Source organism: Salmo salar, unplaced genomic scaffold, assembly GCF_905237065.1.
Source record: "Salmo salar unplaced genomic scaffold, Ssal_v3.1, whole genome shotgun sequence".
Classification (NCBI taxonomy): Eukaryota; Metazoa; Chordata; class Actinopteri; order Salmoniformes; family Salmonidae; genus Salmo; species Salmo salar.
The window spans coordinates 15,451-40,345 of NW_025548802.1; the positions used below are offsets into that span (position 1 = coordinate 15,451).

At 46.1% G+C, this 24,895-nt stretch overlaps 1 protein-coding gene across 2 annotated transcripts in view; it reads right to left on the reverse strand.

The window, feature by feature from the left end:
- Positions 1 to 406: 406 nt before the first annotated feature.
- Positions 407 to 24,895, reverse strand: part of LOC106605879 (rap guanine nucleotide exchange factor 5) — an 83,824-nt gene continuing 59,335 nt past the window's right edge. For both annotated transcript variants that reach the window (XM_045712770.1, XM_045712769.1), the window contains 5 exons: positions 22,394 to 22,444; positions 21,894 to 21,981; positions 2,815 to 2,879; positions 2,610 to 2,664; positions 407 to 642 (listed from right to left, as the gene is read on the reverse strand). In XM_045712770.1, the coding sequence (XP_045568726.1) occupies positions 524 to 642; positions 2,610 to 2,664; positions 2,815 to 2,879; positions 21,894 to 21,981; positions 22,394 to 22,444 (378 nt within the window). In that variant the 3' untranslated portion in view covers positions 407 to 523. The remainder of the gene's footprint in view (positions 643 to 2,609; positions 2,665 to 2,814; positions 2,880 to 21,893; positions 21,982 to 22,393; positions 22,445 to 24,895) is intronic.

Consider the following 24,895-nt stretch of genomic DNA (forward strand, 5'->3'; position numbering starts at 1 on the left):
CAGTATTCCAGTATGCCTTTTGGCGCCATCTTGTGGTTGGCCAGCACCACACAGTCATCGCTCTGTCGGCTCTGGCCAACCCTTTACCTCGGGCTTTCGTTCCAGCCCTGCATTAACCAACCTAATTCAACTCATCAAAGTCCTGCTGTGTGTGCAGCTGATTAATAGAATCCGGTGTGTGTGTGTGTGTGTGTGTGTGTGTGTGGGGGTGGTGTGTGTGTGTGTGCGTGTGTGTGTGGGGGGGTGGTGTGTGTGTGTGTGTGTGTGTGTGTGTGTGTGTGGGGGTGGTGTGTGTGTGTGTGTGTGTGTGTGTGTGTGGGGGGGTGGTGTGTGTGGTGTGTGTGTGGGGGGGTCTGTTAGAGCTGGGCTCTATAGGGTTGGCCAACACATGTTTCTCTAGGTTGATAACAGAGTCCTGAGGGGTGTTTCCAGAGACTAGCTGGTACCCTTCTCCTTGGTGGTCTGACGTTGAGGGGTGGAGAGAGGGAGGGAGGCAGGCTCAGAGAGTGTATGTGTGGTCTATCTATACACGGGGCTCCAGTCTGTGGGACAGCTCAAACAGAGTCTGCTGATTGTCAATGATGTGAAGGTAGTCGACATAGGCCTGCACCTCCGGACTGCTCTTCTGGGGCATCCCGTTCCCTAGGAGGTAAACCACAAAGTAAATATACACACACACTTACAGACACACACACACACACACACACACACACACACACACACACACACACACTTCACACACACTTACACACATGCTAGCTGAGCATTATCCATGACAGGAGATAGTTGTTGGTACACAGTCTTCATTACTGTAAGTGACTGTGTACCGTGAGGGGGGTTCTCAGCATTAATGACTCAATCAATTTACTATAGTAACACATAATGCTGTTATTGATGAACTGATGATCTAATTGGATACTGTTATTCTGCTGACTGCTGTAGTTGAGTCGTCTTTACTGTACAACAACTGTAGAAAGTCAACACTGTGACCTGTCTACTGTGTTATAGTGGATGACTGTAGAAAGTCAACACTGTGACCTGTCTACTGTGTTATAGTGGATGACTGTAGAAAGTCAACACTGTGACCTGTTTACTGTGTTATAGTGGATGACTGTAGAAAGTCGACACTGTAGAAAGTCAACACTGTGACCTGTCTACTGTGTTATAGTGGATGACTGTAGAAAGTCAACACTGTGACCTGTTTACTGTGTTATAGTGGATGACTGTAGAAAGTCAACACTGTGACCTGTTTACTGTGTTATAGTGGATGACTGTAGAAAGTCAACACTGTGACCTGTCTACTGTGTTATAGTGGATGACTGTAGAAAGTCAACACTGTGACCTGTTTACTGTGTTATAGTGGCTGACTGTAGAAAGTCAACACTGTGACCTGTTTACTGTGTTATAGTGGCTGACTGTAGAAAGTCAACACTGTGACCTGTCTACTGTGTTATAGTGGATGACTGTAGAAAGTCAACACTGTGACCTGTCTACTGTGTTATAGTGGATGACTGTCGAAAGTCAACACTGTGACCTGTTTACTGTGTTATAGTGGATGACTGTAGAAAGTCAACACTGTGACCTGTCTACTGTGTTATAGTGGATGACTGTAGAAAGTCAACACTGTGACCTGTCTACTGTGTTATAGTGGATGACTGTAGAAAGTCAACACTGTGACCTGTTTACTGTGTTATAGTGGCTGACTGTAGAAAGTCAACACTGTGACCTGTTTACTGTGTTATAGTGGATGACTGTAGAAAGTCAACACTGTGACCTGTTTACTGTGTTATAGTGGATGACTGTAGAAAGTCAACACTGTGACCTGTCTACTGTGTTATAGTGGCTGACTGTAGAAAGTCAACACTGTGACCTGTTTACTGTGTTATAGTGGATGACTGTAGAAAGTCAACACTGTGACCTGTTTACTGTGTTATAGTGGATGACTGTAGAAAGTCAACACTGTGACCTGTTTACTGTGTTATAGTGGCTGACTGTAGAAAGTCAACACTGTGACCTGTCTACTGTGTTATAGTGGCTGACTGTAGAAAGTCAACACTGTGACCTGTTTACTGTGTTATAGTGACTGACTGTAGAAAGTCAACACTGTGACCTGTTTACTGTGTTATAGTGGATGACTGTAGAAAGTCAACACTGTGACCTGTCTACTGTGATATAGTGGATGACTGTAGAAAGTCAACACTGTGACCTGTTTACTGTGTTATAGTGGATGACTGTAGAAAGTCAACACTGTGACCTGTCTACTGTGTTATAGTGGCTGACTGTAGAAAGTCAACACTGTGACCTGTTTACTGTGTTATAGTGGATGACTGTAGAAAGTCAACACTGTGACCTGTTTACTGTGTTATAGTGGATGACTGTAGAAAGTCAACACTGTGACCTGTTTACTGTGTTATAGTGGATGACTGTAGAAAGTCAACACTGTGACCTGTTTACTGTGTGTAAGTAATGACATGAGTATGGAGGTTCAAGGATAGCTCATCAAAGTTGATTGTCATTTCTGATCAAAGACTGTGTGAGAGTAAGACGCACACACACACACACACACACACACACACACACACACACACACACACACACACTTCACCCACCCATGTGATCCTCCTGACAGTGTCTGATGAGACGCACCGTGTCGGCTATCATGTGCTGCAAGAGGAGATGGACACCATACACATCAAATACACATCCATCACATATTTTAGATGACCTGGTTCTGCGTTATAGACTGTCTATAGTTGAGGAAACATTGGGTACACTGACATGTTCAACCCCCTCCGTCATACTTGAGCAACTTACCAGCTTTTCAAAATTGACCAGGTTTTCGAGAAACGTTTTGTTGCCCTCGTGAATGAAGGTGATATCTAAGAGAAAGGGAACAATATAGCAGGGTTAAAATATTGAGTGCTAGATAATCGATCCTGATTTAGTTTAGCTCACAATATTTCTGTCTGCATTACAGACCACTGCAGGGTTCAGGAGGTGTGATGACAGTAACGTTACAGACCACTGCAGGGTTCAGGAGGGAGTGATGACAGTAACATTACAGACCACTGCAGGGTTCAGGAGGGAGTGATGACAGTAACATTACAGTAACATTACAGACCCCTGCAGGGTTCAGGAGGTAGTGATGACAGTAACATTACAGTAACATTACAGACCCCTGCAGGGTTCAGGAGGGAGTGATGACAGTAACAGTACAGACAACTGCAGGGTTCAGGAGGGAGTGATGACAGTAACATTACAGTAACATTACAGACCCCTGCAGGGTTCAGGAGGTAGTGATGACAGTAACATTACAGTAACATTACAGACCCCTGCAGGGTTCAGGAGGGGAGTGATGACAGTAACATTACAGACCACTGCAAGGTTCAGGAGGGAGTGATGACAGTAACATTACAGTAACATTACAGACCCCTGCAGGGTTCAGGAGGTAGTGATGACAGTAACATTACAGACCACTGCAGGGTTCAGGAGGCAGTGATGACAGTAACATTACAGACCACTGCAGGGTTCAGGAGGGAGTGTTGACAGTAACATTACAGTAACATTACAGACCACTGCAGGGTTCAGGAGGGAGTGATGACAGTAACATTACAGTAACATTACAGACCACTGCAGGGTTCAGGAGGCAGTGATGACAGTAACATTACAGACCACTGCAGGTTTCAGGAGGCAGTGATGACAGTAACATTACAGTAACATTACAGACCACTGCAGGGTTCAGGAGGTCAGTGATGACAGTAACATGACAGTAACATTACAGTAACATTACAAGCCCCTGCAGGGTTCAGGAGGCAGTAATGACAGTAACATTACAGAAACATTAGACCACTGCAGGGTTCAGGAGGCAGTGATGACAGTAACATTACAGACCACTGCAGGGTTCAGGAGGCAGTGATGACAGTAACATGACAGTAACATTACAGACCACTGCAGGGTTCAGGAGGCAGTGATGACAGTAACATTACAGTAACATTACAGACCACTGCAGGGTTCAGGAGGGAGTGATGACAGTAACATGACAGTAACATTACAGGCCACTGCAGGGTTCAGGAGGCAGTGATGACAGTAACATTACAGTAACATTACAGACCACTGCAGGGTTCAGGAGGCAGTGATGACAGTAACATTACAGTAACATTACAGACCACTGCAGGGTTCAGGAGGGAGTGATGACAGTAACATGACAGTAACATTACAGACCACTGCAGGGTTCAGGAGGCAGTGATGACAGTAACATTACAGTAACATTACAGACCACTGCAGGGTTCAGCAGGCAGTGATGACAGTAACATTACAGTAACATTACAGACCACTGCAGGGTCCAGGAGACAGTGATGACAGTAACATTACAGACCCCTGCAGGGTTCAGAAGGTAGTGATGACAGTAACATTACAGACCACTGCAGGGTTCAGGAGGCAGTGATGACAGTAGCATTACAGACCCCTGCAGGGTTCAGGGAGGCAGTGATGACAGTAACATTACAGTAACATTACAGACCACTGCAGGGTTCAGGGAGGCAGTGATGACAGTAACATTACAGACCCCTACAGGGTTCAGGAGGGAGTGAAGACAGTAACATTACAGTAACATTACAGACCACTGCAGGGTTCAGGAGGTAGTGATGACAGTAACATTACAGACCCCTGCAGGGTTCAGGAGGGAGTGATGACAGTAACATTACAGACCACTGAAGGGTTCAGGAGGGAGTGATGACAGTAACATTACAGACCACTGCAGGGTTCAGGAGATAGTGATGACAGTAACATTACAGTAACATTACAGACCACTGCAGGGTTCAGGAGGCAGTGATGACAGTAACATTACAGAAACATTAGACCACTGCAGGGTTCAGGAGGCAGTGATGACAGTAACGTTACAGACCACTGCAGGGTTCAGGAGGCAGTGATGACAGTAACATGACAGTAACATTACAGACCACTGCAGGGTTCAGGAGGCAGTGATGACAGTAACATTACAGTAACATTACAGACCACTGCAGGGTTCAGGAGATAGTGATGACAGTAACATTACAGACCACTGCAGGGTTCAGGAGGTAGTGATGACAGTAACATTACAGTAACATTACAAACCCATGCAGGGGTTCAGGAGGCAGTGATGACAGTAACATTACAGTAACATTACAGACCACTGCAGGGTCCAGGAGACAGTGATGACAGTAACATTACAGACCCCTGCAAGGTTCAGGAGGCAGTGATGACAGTAACATTACAGTAACATTACAGACCACTGCAGGGTTCAGGAGGCAGTGATGACAGTAACATTACAGACCACTGCAGGGTCCAGGAGACAGTGATGACAGTAACATTACAGACCCCTGCAGGGTTCAGGAGGCAGTGATGACAGTAACATTACAGTAACATTACAGACCACTGCAGGGTTCAGGAGGGAGTGATGACAGTAACATGACAGTAACATTACAGTAACATTACAAACCCCTGCAGGGTTCAGGGAGGCAGTGATGACAGTAACATTACAGAAACATTAGACCACTGCAGGGTTCAGGAGGCAGTGATGACAGTAACATTACAGACCACTGCAGGGTTCAGGAGGCAGTGATGACAGTAACATGACAGTAACATTACAGACCACTGCAGGGTTCAGGAGGCAGTGATGACAGTAACATTACAGTAACATTACAGACCACTGCAGGGTTCAGGAGGGAGTGATGACAGTAACATGACAGTAACATTACAGACCACTGCAGGGTTCAGGAGGCAGTGATGACAGTAACATTACAGTAACGTTACAGACCACTGCAGGGTTCAGGAGGCAGTGATGACAGTAACATTACAGACCCCTGCAGGGTTCAGGAGGTAGTGATGACAGTAACAATACAGACCACTGCAGGGTTCAGGAGGCAGTGATGACAGTAGCATTACAGACCCCTGCAGGGTTCAGGAGGCAGTGATGACAGTAACATTACAGTAACATTACAGACCACTGCAGGGTTCAGGAGGGAGTGATGATAGTAACATGACAGTAACATTACAGACCACTGCAGGGTTCAGGAGGCAGTGATGACAGTAACATTACAGTAACATTACAGACCACTGCAGGGTTCAGGAGGCAGTGATGACAGTAACATTACCGTAACATTACAGACCACTGCAGGGTCCAGGAGACAGTGATGACAGTAACATTACAGACCCCTGCAGGGTTCAGAAGGTAGTGATGACAGTAACATTACAGACCACTGCAGGGTTCAGGAGGCAGTGATGACAGTAGCATTACAGACCCCTGCAGGGTTCAGGAGGCAGTGATGACAGTAACATTACAGTAACATTACAGACCACTGCAGGGTTCAGGAGGCAGTGATGACAGTAACATTACAGACCCCTACAGGGTTCAGGAGGGAGTGAAGACAGTAACATTACAGTAACATTACAGACCACTGCAGGGTTCAGGAGGTAGTGATGACAGTAACATTACAGACCCCTGCAGGGTTCAGGAGGGAGTGATGACAGTAACATTACAGACCACTGAAGGGTTCAGGAGGGAGTGATGACAGTAACATTACAGACCACTGCAGGGTTCAGGAGATAGTGATGACAGTAACATTACAGACCCCTGCAGGGTTCAGGAGGCAGTGATGACAGTAACATTACAGTAACATTACAGACCACTGCAGGGTTCAGGAGGGAGTGATGACAGTAACATGACAGTAACATTACAGTAACATTACAAACCCCTGCAGGGTTCAGGAGGCAGTGAAGACAGTAACATTACAGAAACATTAGACCACTGCAGGGTTCAGGAGGCAGTGATGACAGTAACATTACAGACCACTGCAGGGTTCAGGAGGCAGTGATGACAGTAACATGACAGTAACATTACAGACCACTGCAGGGTTCAGGAGGCAGTGATGACAGTAACATTACAGTAACATTACAGACCACTGCAGGGTTCAGGAGGCAGTGATGACAGTAACATGACAGTAACATTACAGACCACTGCAGGGTTCAGGAGGCAGTGATGACAGTAACATTACAGTAACATTACAGACCACTGCAGGGTCCAGGAGACAGTGATGACAGTAACATTACAGACCCCTGCAGGGTTCAGAAGGTAGTGATGGCAGTAACATTACAGACCACTGCAGGGTTCAGGAGGCAGTGATGACAGTAACGTTACAGACCACTGCAGGGTTCAGGAGGCAGTGATGACAGTAACATTACAGTAACATTACAGACCACTGCAGGGTTCAGGAGGCAGTGATGACAGTAACATTACAGACCCCTGCAGGGTTCAGGAGGGAGTGAAGACAGTAACATTACAGTAACATTACAGACCACTGCAGGGTTCAGGAGGTAGTGATGACAGTAACATTACAGTAACATTACAGACCCCTGCAGGGTTCAGGAGGGAGTGATGACAGTAACATTACAGACCACTGCAGGGTTCAGGAGGGAGTGATGACAGTAACATTACAGACCACTGCAGGGTTCATGAGATAGTGATGACAGTAACATTACAGTAACATTACAGACCACTGCAGGGTTCAGGAGATAGTGATGACGGTAACATTACAGACCACTGCAGGGTTCAGGAGGTAGTGATGACAGTAACATTACAGTAACATTACAAACCCCTGCAGGGTTCAGGAGGCAGTGATGACAGTAACATTACAGAAACATTAGACCACTGCAGGGTTCAGGAGGCAGTGATGACAGTAACATTACAGACCACTGCAGGGTTCAGGAGGCAGTGATGACAGTAACATGACAGTAACATTACAGACCACTGCAGGGTTCAGGAGGCAGTGATGACGGTAACATTACAGTAACATTACAGACCACTGCAGGGTTCCGGAGGCAGTGATGACAGTAACATTACAGTAACATTACAGACCACTGCAGGGTCCAGGAGACAGTGATGACAGTAACATTACAGACCACTGCAGGGTTCAGGAGGCAGTGATGACAGTAACATTACAGTAACATTACAGACCACTGCAGGGTTCAGGAGGGAGTGATGACAGTAACATGACAGTAACATTACAGTAACATTACAAACCGCTGCAGGGTTCAGGAGGCAGTGATGACAGTAACATTACAGAAATATTAGACCACTGCAGGGTTCAGGAGGCAGTGATGACAGTAACATTACAGACCACTGCAGGGTTCAGGAGGCAGTGATGACAGTAACATGACAGTAACATTACAGACCACTGCAGGGTTCAGGAGGCAGTGATGACAGTAACATTACAGTAACATTACAGTCCACTGCAGGGTCCAGGAGACAGTGATGACAGTAACATTACAGACCCCTGCAGGGTTCAGAAGGTAGTGATGACAGTAACATTACAGACCACTGCAGGGTTCAGGAGGCAGTGATGACAGTAGCATTACAGACCCCTGCAGGGTTCAGGAGGCAGTGATGACAGTAAAATTACAGTAACATTACAGACCACTGCAGGGTTCAGGAGGCAGTGATGACAGTAACATTACAGACCCCTACAGGGTTCAGGAGGGAGTGAAGACAGTAACATTACAGTAACATTACAGACCACTGCAGGGTTCAGGAGGTAGTGATGACAGTAACATTACAGACCCCTGCAGGGTTCAGGAGGGGAGTGATGACAGTAACATTACAGACCACTGAAGGGTTCAGGAGGGAGTGATGACAGTAACATTACAGACCACTGCAGGGTTCAGGAGATAGTGATGACAGTAACATTACAGTAACATTACAGACCACTGCAGGGTTCAGGAGGTAGTGATGACAGTAACATTACAGTAACATTACAAACCCCTGCAGGGTTCAGGAGGCAGTGATGACAGTAACATTACAGAAACATTAGACCACTGCAGGGTTCAGGAGGCAGTGATGACAGTAACGTTACAGACCACTGCAGGGTTCAGGAGGCAGTGATGACAGTAACATGACAGTAACATTACAGACCACTGCAGGGTTCAGGAGGCAGTGATGACAGTAACATTACAGTAACATTACAGACCACTGCAGGGTTCAGGAGATAGTGATGACAGTAACATTACAGACCACTGCAGGGTTCAGGAGGTAGTGATGACAGTAACATTACAGTAACATTACAAACCCATGCAGGGTTCAGGAGGCAGTGATGACAGTAACATTACAGTAACATTACAGACCACTGCAGGGTCCAGGAGACAGTGATGACAGTAACATTACAGACCCCTGCAAGGTTCAGGAGGCAGTGATGACAGTAACATTACAGTAACATTACAGACCACTGCAGGGTTCAGGGAGGCAGTGATGACAGTAACATTACAGACCACTGCAGGGTCCAGGAGACAGTGATGACAGTAACATTACAGACCCCTGCAGGGTTCAGGAGGCAGTGATGACAGTAACATTACAGTAACATTACAGACCACTGCAGGGTTCAGGAGGGAGTGATGACAGTAACATGACAGTAACATTACAGTAACATTACAAACCCCTGCAGGGTTCAGGAGGCAGTGATGACAGTAACATTACAGAAACATTAGACCACTGCAGGGTTCAGGAGGCAGTGATGACAGTAACATTACAGACCACTGCAGGGTTCAGGAGGCAGTGATGACAGTAACATGACAGTAACATTACAGACCACTGCAGGGTTCAGGAGGCAGTGATGACAGTAACATTACAGTAACATTACAGACCACTGCAGGGTTCAGGAGGGAGTGATGACAGTAACATGACAGTAACATTACAGACCACTGCAGGGTTCAGGAGGCAGTGATGACAGTAACATTACAGTAACGTTACAGACCACTGCAGGGTTCAGGAGGCAGTGATGACAGTAACATTACAGACCCCTGCAGGGTTCAGGAGGTAGTGATGACAGTAACAATACAGACCACTGCAGGGTTCAGGAGGCAGTGATGACAGTAGCATTACAGACCCCTGCAGGGTTCAGGAGGCAGTGATGACAGTAACATTACAGTAACATTACAGACCACTGCAGGGTTCAGGAGGGAGTGATGATAGTAACATGACAGTAACATTACAGACCACTGCAGGGTTCAGGAGGCAGTGATGACAGTAACATTACAGTAACATTACAGACCACTGCAGGGTTCAGGGAGGCAGTGATGACAGTAACATTACCGTAACATTACAGACCACTGCAGGGTCCAGGAGACAGTGATGACAGTAACATTACAGACCCCTGCAGGGTTCAGGAGGCAGTGATGAAAGTAACATTACAGTGACATTACAGACCACTGCAGGGTTCAGGAGGGAGTGATGACAGTAACATGACAGTAACATTACAGTAACATTACAAACCCCTGCAGGGTTCAGGAGGCAGTGAAGACAGTAACATTACAGAAACATTAGACCACTGCAGGGTTCAGGAGGCAGTGATGACAGTAACATTACAGACCACTGCAGGGTTCAGGAGGCAGTGATGACAGTAACATGACAGTAACATTACAGACCACTGCAGGGTTCAGGAGGCAGTGATGACAGTAACATTACAGTAACATTACAGACCACTGCAGGGTTCAGGAGGCAGTGATGACAGTAACATGACAGTAACATTACAGACCACTGCAGGGTTCAGGAGGCAGTGATGACAGTAACATTACAGTAACATTACAGACCACTGCAGGGTCCAGGAGACAGTGATGACAGTAACATTACAGACCCCTGCAGGGTTCAGAAGGTAGTGATGACAGTAACATTACAGACCACTGCAGGGTTCAGGAGGCAGTGATGACAGTAACGTTACAGACCACTGCAGGGTTCAGGAGGCAGTGATGACAGTAACATTACAGTAACATTACAGACCACTGCAGGGTTCAGGAGGCAGTGATGACAGTAACATTACAGACCCCTGCAGGGTTCAGGAGGGAGTGAAGACAGTAACATTACAGTAACATTACAGACCACTGCAGGGTTCAGGAGGTAGTGATGACAGTAACATTACAGTAACATTACAGACCCCTGCAGGGTTCAGGAGGGAGTGATGACAGTAACATTACAGACCACTGCAGGGTTCAGGAGGGAGTGATGACAGTAACATTACAGACCACTGCAGGGTTCATGAGATAGTGATGACAGTAACATTACAGTAACATTACAGACCACTGCAGGGTTCAGGAGATAGTGATGACAGTAACATTACAGACCACTGCAGGGTTCAGGAGGCAGTGATGACAGTAACATTACAGTAACATTACAGACCACTGCAGGGTTCAGGAGGGAGTGATGACAGTAACATGACAGTAACATTACAGTAACATTACAAGCCCCTGCAGGGTTCAGGAGGCAGTGATGACAGTAACATTACAGAAATATTAGACCACTGCAGGGTTCAGGAGGCAGTGATGACAGTAACATTACAGACCACTGCAGGGTTCAGGAGGCAGTGATGACAGTAACATGACAGTAACATTACAGACCACTGCAGGGTTCAGGAGGCAGTGATGACAGTAACATTACAGTAACATTACAGACCACTGCAGGGTTCAGCAGGGAGTGATGACAGTAACATGACAGTAACATTACAGACCACTGCAGGGTTCAGGAGGCAGTGATGACAGTAACATTACAGTAACGTTACAGACCACTGCAGGGTTCAGGAGGCAGTGATGACAGTAACATTACAGTAACATTACAGACCACTGCAGGGTCCAGGAGACAGTGATGACAGTAACATTACAGACCCCTGCAGGGTTCAGGAGGTAGTGATGACAGTAACATTACAGACCACTGCAGGGTTCAGGAGGCAGTGATGACAGTAGCATTACAGACCCCTGCAGGGTTCAGGAGGCAGTGATGACAGTAACATTACAGACCACTGCAGGTTTCAGGAGGCAGTGATGACAGTAACATTACAGTAACATTACAGACCACTGCAGGGTTCAGGAGGGAGTGATGACAGTAACATTACAGTAACATTACAGACCCCTGCAGGGTTCAGGAGGGAGTGATGACAGTAACATTACAGACCACTGCATGGTTCAGGCGGGCGTGATGACAGTAACATTACAGACCCCTGCAGGGTTCAGGAGGCAGTGATGACAGTAACATTACAGACCACTGCAGGGTTCAGGAGGCAGTGATGACAGTAACATTACAGTAACATTACAGACCACTGCAGGGTTCAGGAGGGAGTGATGACAGTAACATTACAGTAAAATTACAGACCCCTGCAGGGTTCAGGAGGGAGTGATGACAGTAACATTACAGACCACTGCATGGTTCAGGCGGGCGTGATGACAGTAACATTACAGACCACTGCAGGGTTCAGGAGATAGTGATGACAGTAACATTACAGTAACATTACAGACCACTGCAGGGTTCAGGAGGGGAGTGATGACAGTAACATTACAGTAACATTACAAACCCCTGCAGGGTTCAGGAGGCAGTGATGACAGTAACATTACAGAAACATTAGACCACTGCAGGGTTCAGGAGGCAGTGATGACAGTAACATTACAGACCACTGCAGGGTTCAGGAGGCAGTGATGACAGTAACATTACAGACCCCTGCAGGGTTCAGGAGGGAGTGAAGACAGTAACATTACAGTAACATTACAGACCACTGCAGGGTTCAGGAGGTAGTGATGACAGTAACATTACAGTAACATTACAGACCCCTGCAGGGTTCAGGAGGGAGTGATGACAGTAACATTACAGACCACTGCAGGGTTCAAGAGGGAGTGATGACAGTAACATTACAGACCACTGCAGGGTTCATGAGATAGTGATGACAGTAACATTACAGTAACATTACAGACCACTGCAGGGTTCAGGAGATAGTGATGACAGTAACATTACAGACCACTGCAGGGTTCAGGAGGTAGTGATGACAGTAACATTACAGTAACATTACAAACCCCTGCAGGGTTCAGGAGGCAGTGATGACAGTAACATTACAGAAACATTAGACCACTGCAGGGTTCAGGAGGCAGTGATGACAGTAACATTACAGACCACTGCAGGGTTCAGGAGGCAGTGATGACAGTAACATTACAGACCACTGCAGGGTTCAGGAGGCAGTGATGACAGTAACATTACAGTAACATTACAGACCACTGCAGGGTTCAGGAGGGAGTGATGACAGTAACATGACAGTAACATTACAGTAACATTACAAACCCCTGCAGGGTTCAGGAGGCAGTGATGACAGTAACATTACAGAAATATTAGACCACTGCAGGGTTCAGGAGGCAGTGATGACAGTAACATTACAGACCACTGCAGGGTTCAGGGAGGCAGTGATGACAGTAACATGACAGTAACATTACAGACCACTGCAGGGTTCAGGAGGCAGTGATGACAGTAACATTACAGTAACATTACAGACCACTGCAGGGTTCAGGAGGGAGTGATGACAGTAACATGACAGTAACATTACAGACCACTGCATGGTTCAGGAGGCAGTGATGACAGTAACATTACAGTAACGTTACAGACCACTGCAGGGTTCCGGAGGCAGTGATGACAGTAACATTACAGTAACATTACAGACCACTGCAGGGTTCAGGAGGCAGTGATGACAGTAGCATTACAGACCCCTGCAGGGTTCAGGAGGCAGTGATGACAGTAACATTACAGACCACTGCAGGTTTCAGGAGGCAGTGATGACAGTAACATTACAGTAACATTACAGACCACTGCAGGGTTCAGGAGGGAGTGATGACAGTAACATGACAGTAACATTACAGTAACATTACAAGCCCCTGCAGGGTTCAGGAGGCAGTGATGACAGTAACATGACAGTAACATTACAGACCACTGCAGGGTTCAGGAGAAAGTGATGACAGTAACATTACAGTAACATTACAGACCACTGCAGGGTTCAGGAGGGAGTGATGACAGTAACATGACAGTAACATTACAGGCCACTGCAGAGTTCAGGAGGCAGTGATGACAGTAACATTACAGTAACATTACAGACCACTGCAAGGTTCAGGAGGCAGTGATGACAGTAACATTACAGACCACTGCAGGGTTCAGGAGGCAGTGATGACAGTAACATGACAGTAACATTACAGACCACTGCAGGGTTCAGGAGGCAGTGATGACAGTAACATTACAGTAACATTACAGACCACTGCAGGGTTCAGGAGGCAGTGATGACAGTAACATTACAGTAACATTACAGACCACTGCAGGGTCCAGGAGACAGTGATGACAGTAACATTACAGACCACTGCAGGGTTCAGGAGGCAGTGATGACAGTAACATTACAGTAACATTACAGACCACTGCAGGGTTCAGGAGGGAGTGATGACAGTAACATGACAGTAACATTACAGTAACATTACAAACCCCTGCAGGGTTCAGGAGGCAGTGATGACAGTAACATTACAGAAATATTAGACCACTGCAGGGTTCAGGAGGCAGTGATGACAGTAACATTACAGACCACTGCAGGGTTCAGGAGGCAGTGATGACAGTAACATGACAGTAACATTACAGACCACTGCAGGGTTCAGGAGGCAGTGATGACAGTAACATTACAGTAACATTACAGACCACTGCAGGGTTCAGGAGGGAGTGATGACCGTAACATGACAGTAACATTACAGACCACTGCAGGGTTCAGGAGGCAGTGATGACAGTAACATTACAGTAACGTTACAGACCACTGCAGGGTTCAGGAGGCAGTGATGACAGTAACATTACAGTAACATTACAGACCACTGCAGGGTCCAGGAGACAGTGATGACAGTAACATTACAGACCCCTGCAGGGTTCAGGAGGTAGTGATGACAGTAACATTACAGACCACTGCAGGGTTCAGGAGGCAGTGATGACAGTAGCATTACAGACCCCTGCAGGGTTCAGGAGGCAGTGATGACAGTAACATTACAGACCACTGCAGGTTTCAGGAGGCAGTGATGACAGTAACATTACAGTAACAGTACAGACCACTGCAGGGTTCAGGAGGGAGTGATGACAGTAACATTACAGTAACATTACAGACCCCTGCAGGGTTCAGGAGGGAGTGATGACAGTAACATTACAGACCACTGCATGGTTCAGGCGGGCGTGATGACAGTAACATTACAGACCCCTGCAGGGTTCAGGAGGCAGTGATGACAGTAACATTACAGACCACTGCAGGGTTCAGGAGGCAGTGATGACAGTAACATTACAGTAACATTACAGACCACTGCAGGGTTCAGGAGGGAGTGATGACAGTAACATTACAGTAAAATTACAGACCCCTGCAGGGTTCAGGAGGGAGTGATGACAGTAACATTACAGACCACTGCATGGTTCAGGCGGGCGTGATGACAGTAACATTACAGACCACTGCAGGGTTCAGGAGATAGTGATGACAGTAACATTACAGTAACATTACAGACCACTGCAGGGTTCAGGAGGGAGTGATGACAGTAACATTACAGTAACATTACAAACCCCTGCAGGGTTCAGGAGGCAGTGATGACAGTAACATTACAGAAACATTAGACCACTGCAGGGTTCAGGAGGCAGTGATGACAGTAACATTACAGACCACTGCAGGGTTCAGGAGGCAGTGATGACAGTAACATTACAGACCCCTGCAGGGTTCAGGAGGGGAGTGAAGACAGTAACATTACAGTAACATTACAGACCACTGCAGGGTTCAGGAGGTAGTGATGACAGTAACATTACAGTAACATTACAGACCCCTGCAGGGTTCAGGAGGGAGTGATGACAGTAACATTACAGACCACTGCAGGGTTCAGGAGGGAGTGATGATAGTAACATTACAGACCACTGCAGGGTTCATGAGATAGTGATGACAGTAACATTACAGTAACATTACAGACCACTGCAGGGTTCAGGAGATAGTGATGACAGTAACATTACAGACCACTGCAGGGTTCAGGAGGTAGTGATGACAGTAACATTACAGTAACATTACAAACCCCTGCAGGGTTCAGGAGGCAGTGATGACAGTAACATTACAGAAACATTAGACCACTGCAGGGTTCAGGAGGCAGTGATGACAGTAACATTACAGAAATATTAGACCACTGCAGGGTTCAGGAGGCAGTGATGACAGTAACATTACAGACCACTGCAGGGTTCAGGAGGCAGTGATGACAGTAACATGACAGTAACATTACAGACCACTGCAGGGTTCAGGAGGCAGTGATGACAGTAACATTACAGTAACATTACAGACCACTGCAGGGTTCAGGAGGGAGTGATGACCGTAACATGACAGTAACATTACAGACCACTGCAGGGTTCAGGAGGCAGTGATGACAGTAACATTACAGTAACGTTACAGACCACTGCAGGGTTCAGGAGGCAGTGATGACAGTAACATTACAGTAACATTACAGACCACTGCAGGGTCCAGGAGACAGTGATGACAGTAACATTACAGACCCCTGCAGGGTTCAGGAGGTAGTGATGACAGTAACATTACAGACCACTGCAGGGTTCAGGAGGCAGTGATGACAGTAGCATTACAGACCCCTGCAGGGTTCAGGAGGCAGTGATGACAGTAACATTACAGACCACTGCAGGTTTCAGGAGGCAGTGATGACAGTAACATTACAGTAACAGTACAGACCACTGCAGGGTTCAGGAGGGAGTGATGACAGTAACATTACAGTAACATTACAGACCCCTGCAGGGTTCAGGAGGGAGTGATGACAGTAACATTACAGACCACTGCATGGTTCAGGCGGGCGTGATGACAGTAACATTACAGACCCCTGCAGGGTTCAGGAGGCAGTGATGACAGTAACATTACAGACCACTGCAGGGTTCAGGAGGCAGTGATGACAGTAACATTACAGTAACATTACAGACCACTGCAGGGTTCAGGAGGGAGTGATGACAGTAACATTACAGTAAAATTACAGACCCCTGCAGGGTTCAGGAGGGAGTGATGACAGTAACATTACAGACCACTGCATGGTTCAGGCGGGCGTGATGACAGTAACATTACAGACCACTGCAGGGTTCAGGAGATAGTGATGACAGTAACATTACAGTAACATTACAGACCACTGCAGGGTTCAGGAGGGAGTGATGACAGTAACATTACAGTAACATTACAAACCCCTGCAGGGTTCAGGAGGCAGTGATGACAGTAACATTACAGAAACATTAGACCACTGCAGGGTTCAGGAGGCAGTGATGACAGTAACATTACAGACCACTGCAGGGTTCAGGAGGCAGTGATGACAGTAACATTACAGACCCCTGCAGGGTTCAGGAGGGAGTGAAGACAGTAACATTACAGTAACATTACAGACCACTGCAGGGTTCAGGAGGTAGTGATGACAGTAACATTACAGTAACATTACAGACCCCTGCAGGGTTCAGGAGGGAGTGATGACAGTAACATTACAGACCACTGCAGGGTTCAGGAGGGAGTGATGATAGTAACATTACAGACCACTGCAGGGTTCATGAGATAGTGATGACAGTAACATTACAGTAACATTACAGACCACTGCAGGGTTCAGGAGATAGTGATGACAGTAACATTACAGACCACTGCAGGGTTCAGGAGGTAGTGATGACAGTAACATTACAGTAACATTACAAACCCCTGCAGGGTTCAGGAGGCAGTGATGACAGTAACATTACAGAAACATTAGACCACTGCAGGGTTCAGGAGGCAGTGATGACAGTAACATTACAGACCACTGCAGGGTTCAGGAGGCAGTGATGACAGTAACATGACAGTAACATTACAGAAAACTGCAGGGTTCAGGAGGCAGTGATGACAGTAACATTACAGTAACATTACAGACCACTGCAGGGTTCAGGAGGCAGTGATGACAGTAACATTACAGTAACATTACAGAACACTGCAGGGTCAAGGAGACAGTGATGACAGTAACATTACAGACCACTGCAGGGTTCAGGAGGTAGTGATGACAGTAACATTACAGTAACATTACAGACCACTGCAGGGTTCAGGAGGGAGTGATGACAGTAACATGACAGTAACATTACAGTAAAATTACAAACCCCAGCAGGGTTCAGGAGGCAGTGATGACAGTAACATTACAGAAATATTAGACCACTGCAGGGTTCAGGAGGCAGTGATGACAGTAACATTACAGACCACTGCAGGGTTCAGGAGGCAGTGATGACAGTAACATGACAGTAACATTACAGACCACTGCAGGGTTCAGGAGGCAGTGATGACAGTAACATTACAGTAACATTACAGACCACTGCAGGGTTCAGGAGGGAGTGATGACAGTAACATGACAGTAACATTACAGACCACTGCAGGGTTCAGGAGGCAGTGATGACAGTAACATTACAGTAACATTACAGACCACTGCAGGGTTCAGGAGGCAGTGATGACAGTAACATTACAGTAACATTACAGACCACTGCAGGGTCCAGGAGACAGTGATGACAGTAACATTACAGACCCCTGCAGGGTTCAGGAGGTAGTGATGACAGTAACATTACAGACCACTGCAGGGTTCAGGAGGCAGTGATGACAGTAGCATTACAGACCCCTGCAGGGTTCAGGAGGCAGTGATGACAGTAACATTACAGACCACTGCAGGTTTCAGGAGGCAGTGATGACAGTAACATTACAGTAACATTACAGACCACTGCAGGGTTCAGGAGGGAGTGATGACAGTAACATGACAGTAACATTACAGTAACATTACAAGCCCCTGCAGGGTTCAGGAGGCAGTAATGACAGTAACATTACAGAAACATTAGACCACTGCAGGGTTCAGGAGGCAGTGATGACAGTAACATTACAGACCACTGCAGGGTTCAGGAGGCAGTGATGACAGTAACATGACAGTAACATTACAGACCACTGCAGGGTTCAGGAGAAAGTGATGACAGTAACATTACAGTAACATTACAGACCACTGCAGGGTTCAGGAGGGAGTGATGACAGTAACATGACAGTAACATTACAGGCCACTGCAGGGTTCAGGAGGCAGTGATGACAGTAACATTACAGTAACATTACAGACCACTGCAAGGTTCAGGAGGCAGTGATGACAGTAACATTACAGTAACATTACAGACCACTGCAGGGTCCAGGAGACAGTGATGACAGTAACATTACAGACCCCTGCAAGGTTCAGGAGGCAGTGATGACAGTAACATGACAGTAACATTACAGACCACTGCAGGGTTCAGGAGGCAGTGATGACAGTAACATTACAGTAACATTACAGACCACTGCAAGGTTCAGGAGGGAGTGATGACGGTAACATGACAGTAACATTACAGACCACTGCAGGGTTCAGGAGGCAGTGATGACAGTAACATTACAGTGACATTACAGACCACTGCAGGGTTCAGGAGGCAGTGATGACAGTAACATTACAGTAACATTACAGACCACTGCAGGGTCCAGGAGACAGTGATGGCAGTAGCATTACAGACCCCTGCAGGGTTCAGGAGGCAGTGATGACAGTAACATTACAGTAACATTACAGACCACTGCAGGGTTCAGGAGGCAGTGATGACAGTAACATTACAGACCCCTGCAGGGTTCAGGAGGGAGTGAAGACAGTAACATTACAGTAACATTACAGACCACTGCAGGGTTCAGGAGGTAGTGATGACAGTAACATTACAGTAACATTACAGACCCCTGCAGGGTTCAGGAGGGAGTGATGACAGTAACATTACAGACCACTGCAGGGTTCAGGAGGGAGTGATGACAGTAACATTACAGACCACTGCAGAGTTCAGGAGATAGTGATGACAGTAACATTACAGTAACATTACAGACAACTGCAGGGTTCAGGAGATAGTGATGACAGTAACATTACAGACTACTGCAGGGTTCAGGAGTTAGTGATGACAGTAACATTACAGTAACATTACAAACCCCTGCAGGGTTCAGGAGGCAGTGATGACAGTAACATTACAGAAACATTAGACCACTGCAGGGTTCAGGAGGCAGTGATGACAGTAACATTACAGACCACTGCAGGGTTCAGGAGGCAGTGATGACAGTAACATGACAGTAACATTACAGACCACTGCAGGGTTCAGGAGGCAGTGATGACAGTAACATTAAAGTAACATTACAGACCACTGCAGGGTTCAGGAGGCAGTGATGACAGTAACATTACAGTAACATTACAGACCACTGCAGGGTCCAGGAGACAGTGATGACAGTAGCATTACAGACCCCTGCAGGGTTCAGGAGGCAGTGATGACAGTAACATTACAGTAACATTACAGACCACTGCAGGGTTCAGGAGGCAGTGATGACAGTAACATTACAGACCCCTGCAGGGTTCAGGAGGGAGTGAAGACAGTAACATTACAGTAACATTACAGACCACTGCAGGGTTCAGGAGGTAGTGATGACAGTAACATTACAGTAACATTACAGACCCCTGCAGGGTTCAGGAGGGAGTGATGACAGTAACATTACAGACCACTGCAGGGTTCAGGAGGGAGTGATGACAGTAACATTACAGACCACTGCTGGGTTCAGGAGATAGTGATGACAGTAACATTACAGTAACATTACAGACCACTGCAGGGTTCAGGAGATAGTGATGACAGTAACATTACAGACTACTGCAGGGTTCAGGAGTTAGTGATGACAGTAACATTACAGTAACATTACAAACCCCTGCAGGGTTCAGGAGGCAGTGATGACAGTAACATTACAGAAACATTAGACCACTGCAGGGTTCAGGAGGCAGTGATGACAGTAACATTACAGACCACTGCAGGGTTCAGGAGTCAGTGATGACAGTAACATGACAGTAACATTACAGACCACTGCAGGGTTCAGGAGGCAGTGATGACAGTAACATTACAGTAACATTACAGACCACTGCAGGGTTCAGGAGATAGTGATGACAGTAACATTACAGACCACTGCAGGGTTCAGGAGGTAGTGATGACAGTAACATTACAGTAAAATTACAAACCCCTGCAGGGTTCAGGGAGGCAGTGATGACAGTAACATTACAGAAACATTAGACCACTGCAGGGTTCAGGAGGCAGTGATGACAGTAACATTACAGACCACTGCAGGGTTCAGGAGGCAGTGATGACAGTAACATGACAGTAACATTACAGAACACTGCAGGGTTCAGGAGGCAGTGATGACAGTAACATGACAGTAACATTACAGACCACTGCAGGGTTCAGGAGGCAGTGATGACAGTAACATTACAGAAACATTAGACCACTGCAGGGTTCAGGAGATAGTGATGACAGTAACATTACAGACCACTGCAGGGTTCAGGAGGTAGTGATGACAGTAACATTACAGTAAAATTACAAACCCCTGCAGGGTTCAGGAGGCAGTGATGACAGTAACATTACAGAAACATTAGACCACTGCAGGGTTCAGGAGGCAGTGATGACAGTAACATTACAGACCACTGCAGGGTTCAGGAGGCAGTGATGACAGTAACATGACAGTAACATTACAGACCACTGCAGGGTTCAGGAGGCAGTGATGACAGTAACATTACAGTAACATTACAGACCACTGCAGGGTTCAGGAGGGAGTGATGACAGTAACATGACAGTAACATTACAGACCACTGCAGGGTTCAGGAGGCAGTGATGACAGTAACATTACAGTAACGTTACAGACCACTGCAGGGTTCAGGAGGTAGTGATGACAGTAACATTACAGTAATATTACAGACCCCTGCAGGGTTCAGGAGGGAGTGATGACAGTAACATTACAGACCACTGCAGTGTTCAGGAGGGAGTGATGACAGTAACATTACAGACCACTGCAGGGTTCAGGAGATAGTGATGACAGTAACATTACAGTAACATTACAGACCACTGCAGGGTTCAGGAGATAGTGATGACAGTAACATTACAGACCACTGCAGGGTTCAGCAGGTAGTGATGACAGTAACATTACAGACCACTGCAGGTTTCAGGAGGGAGTGATGACAGTAACATGCTGTGTTTTCTGAGGCACCTTTCAGTAGCAGAGGAAGGAAAGGGATCTTCGGCGTCTTGGTCTTCCTGAAAGTGTCCCTGTAGGCTTTGTGGTTGAGAGACGGGTCCTGTGAAGACATGTTGAGACAGATGTGATGCTTGTCTTTGGGGAGAAACGCGGTCTTCTGCGTCCCAAATGGCAACATATTCCCTATATAGTGAATACTTATGATCAGGGCCCATAGGGATCTGGTCAAAAGTAGGACACTATGTAAGGCATAGGATGCCATTTGGGACTCAAACATGTACACTGCAGAAGCCCTCACAACCCCTAACATCTGTTACTGTGTCCCAAGAGACCAGACCTAGTGATAATTATCAAGCCTCCTGCTTTTATTAACTCAACAGTGAAAACATATAGCCTATTTAATGACCAGATGACCCAATATGTTCCTAGTACTATACATACAACCCAGAATTCCATGGATAGTCCCATTCATTATTATAGGATCTCTACACAATACAAAATCATGAACTTACCGTCAACATCTCCAGCTCCAAAAACACTTTTTTCAATTTTCCTGGAACTTTCTGATGGAAAGAAAAACAGGTTGAGTTGCCACAACATTTACTGGATCTCCTCAGACCTCATCCTTGTCCTGTGAAAAGATTTGCACACCCTCCTCCCTCATACAATATTATTACCACCATAAATAACAATGACTCAACCCTGTGTTTATAAACGTAGATATCAACTTTGCTACTTCAGCATGGTTTGTTGGTACAGTTGATGCCACGCAGGGATATGGGCCAGAAGGTTGAGGGTTCGTCGACCACCACAGACGAGCTCACTCTCCCTGCTTGTCTCATTACACTACGATCAGAGCCGGCAGCAGACAATGATCAGCTAAGAGGAAATCAGATTTTTAACAGTTTGATGCTATATTTATAATTATATAAAATATTTGCAGTGAATTTTCCACCAGTGGAGGCTGCTGATGGGAGGACGGCTCATAATAATGGCCAGAACGGAGAAAATGGAATGTCGTCAAACACCTGGAAACCATGCATTTCATGTATTTGATACCATCCCACTAATTCTGCTCAGGCCATTACCACAAGCCCGTCCTCCCCAATTAAGGTACCACCAACCTCCTGTGTTTTCCACCAACAGGTTTCTGTGCCAATGCACCACACACAACCAATATGAAATGCATAAATGCATACTGCTTACTGACTGAGCGCTTATCATCATGGTTTGTGTTTTCAACTCCACAAGTAGAGAATGTCTATCTGACAGAGAACATCCCCCCTACCTTATAGACTTACTCAGTATCGAAGGCTTGGCTTCACAATCTACGAATGTCATTCAACTTTTTGCTGTTTTGTAACAGATGTCTCTTTCCATTGATCGAATGGCCGTTGCTCAGTTAAGATGCTGGAATTACACTGAGTGTACAAAACATTAGGAACTGCTCTTCCCATGATATAGACTGACCAGGTGAATCCAGGTGAAAGCTATGATCCCTTATTGATATCACTGTTAAATCCACTACAATCAGTATAGATGAAGGGGAGGAAACAGGTTAAAGAAGGATTTCTAAGCTTTGAGACAATTGAGATATGGATTGTGTATGTGTTCCATTCAGAGGGTGAATGGGCAAGACAAAGATTTAAGTGCCTTTGAACAGGGTATTGTAGTAGGTGCCAGGCACACCAGTTCGTGTGTCAAGAACTGCAATGCTGCTGGGTTTTCACAATCAACAGATTCCTGTGTGTATCAAGAATGGTCTACCTTCCAAAGGACATCCAGCCAACTTGACACAACTGTGGGAAACATTGGAGTCAACATGGGCCAGCATCCCTGTGGAACGCTTTGGACACCTTTGTAGTGTCCATGCCCCGACGAATTGAGGCTGTTCTGAGGGCAAAATGGGGTGCAACTCAATATTAGGAAGGTGTTCCTAATGTTTTGTACACTCAGTGTATAGTGGGGTGGGGGGGTGCAACTCAATATTAGGAAGGTGTTCCTAATGTTTTGTACACTCAGTGTATAGTGGGGTGGGGGGTGCAACTCAATATTAGGAAGGTGTTCCTAATGTTTTGTACACTCAGTGTATCGTGGGGGGTGCAACTCAATATTAGGAAGGTGTGCCTAATGTTTTGTACACTCAGTGTATAGTGGGGGGTGCAACTCAATATTAGGAAGGTGTGCCTAATGTTTTGTACAGTCAGTGTATAGTGGGGGATGCAACTCAATATTAGGAAGGTGTGCCTAATGTTTTGTACACTCAGTGTATAGTGGGGGGTGCAACTCAATATTAGGAAGGTGTGCCTAATGTTTTGTACACTCAGTGTATAGTGGGGGATGCAACTCAATATTAGGAAGGTGTTCCTAATGTTTTGTACACTCAGTGTATAGTGGGGGGGTGCAACTCAATATTAGGAAGGTGTTCCTAATGTTTTGTACACTCAGTGTATAGTGGGGGGGTGCAACTCAATATTAGGAAGGTGTTCCTAATGTTTTGTACACTTGGTGTATATTCGAGTGGAGTGGATGAATGTGAGCAGGTAGCCTACAGGAGACTTTTGAAGTAGCGTTATCAGGCTGAAACATTGTGACTATATTTAGGCGTTAGGTTCTAGGTCTAGAAATAGATGGGAAAGGAGGCAGAACGCATGAACCTGTTAGGGCTAGGGGTCAGTATTTGCACGGCTGGATAAAAAAAATTTACCCGATTTAATCTGGTTACTAATCCTACCCAGTAACTAGAATATGCATATACTTATTATATATGGATAGAAAACACTCTAAAGTTTCTAAAACTGTTTGAATGGTGTCTGTGAGTATAACAGAACTCATTTGGCAAGCAAAACCCTGAGACATTTTCTGACAGGAAGTGGATACCTGATGTGTTGTATTACCTTTAAACCTATGCCATTGAAAAACACAGGGGCTGAGGAATATTTTGGCACTTCCTATTGCTTCCACTAGATGTCACCAGCCTTTACAAAGTGTTTTGAGTCTTCTGGAGGGAGATC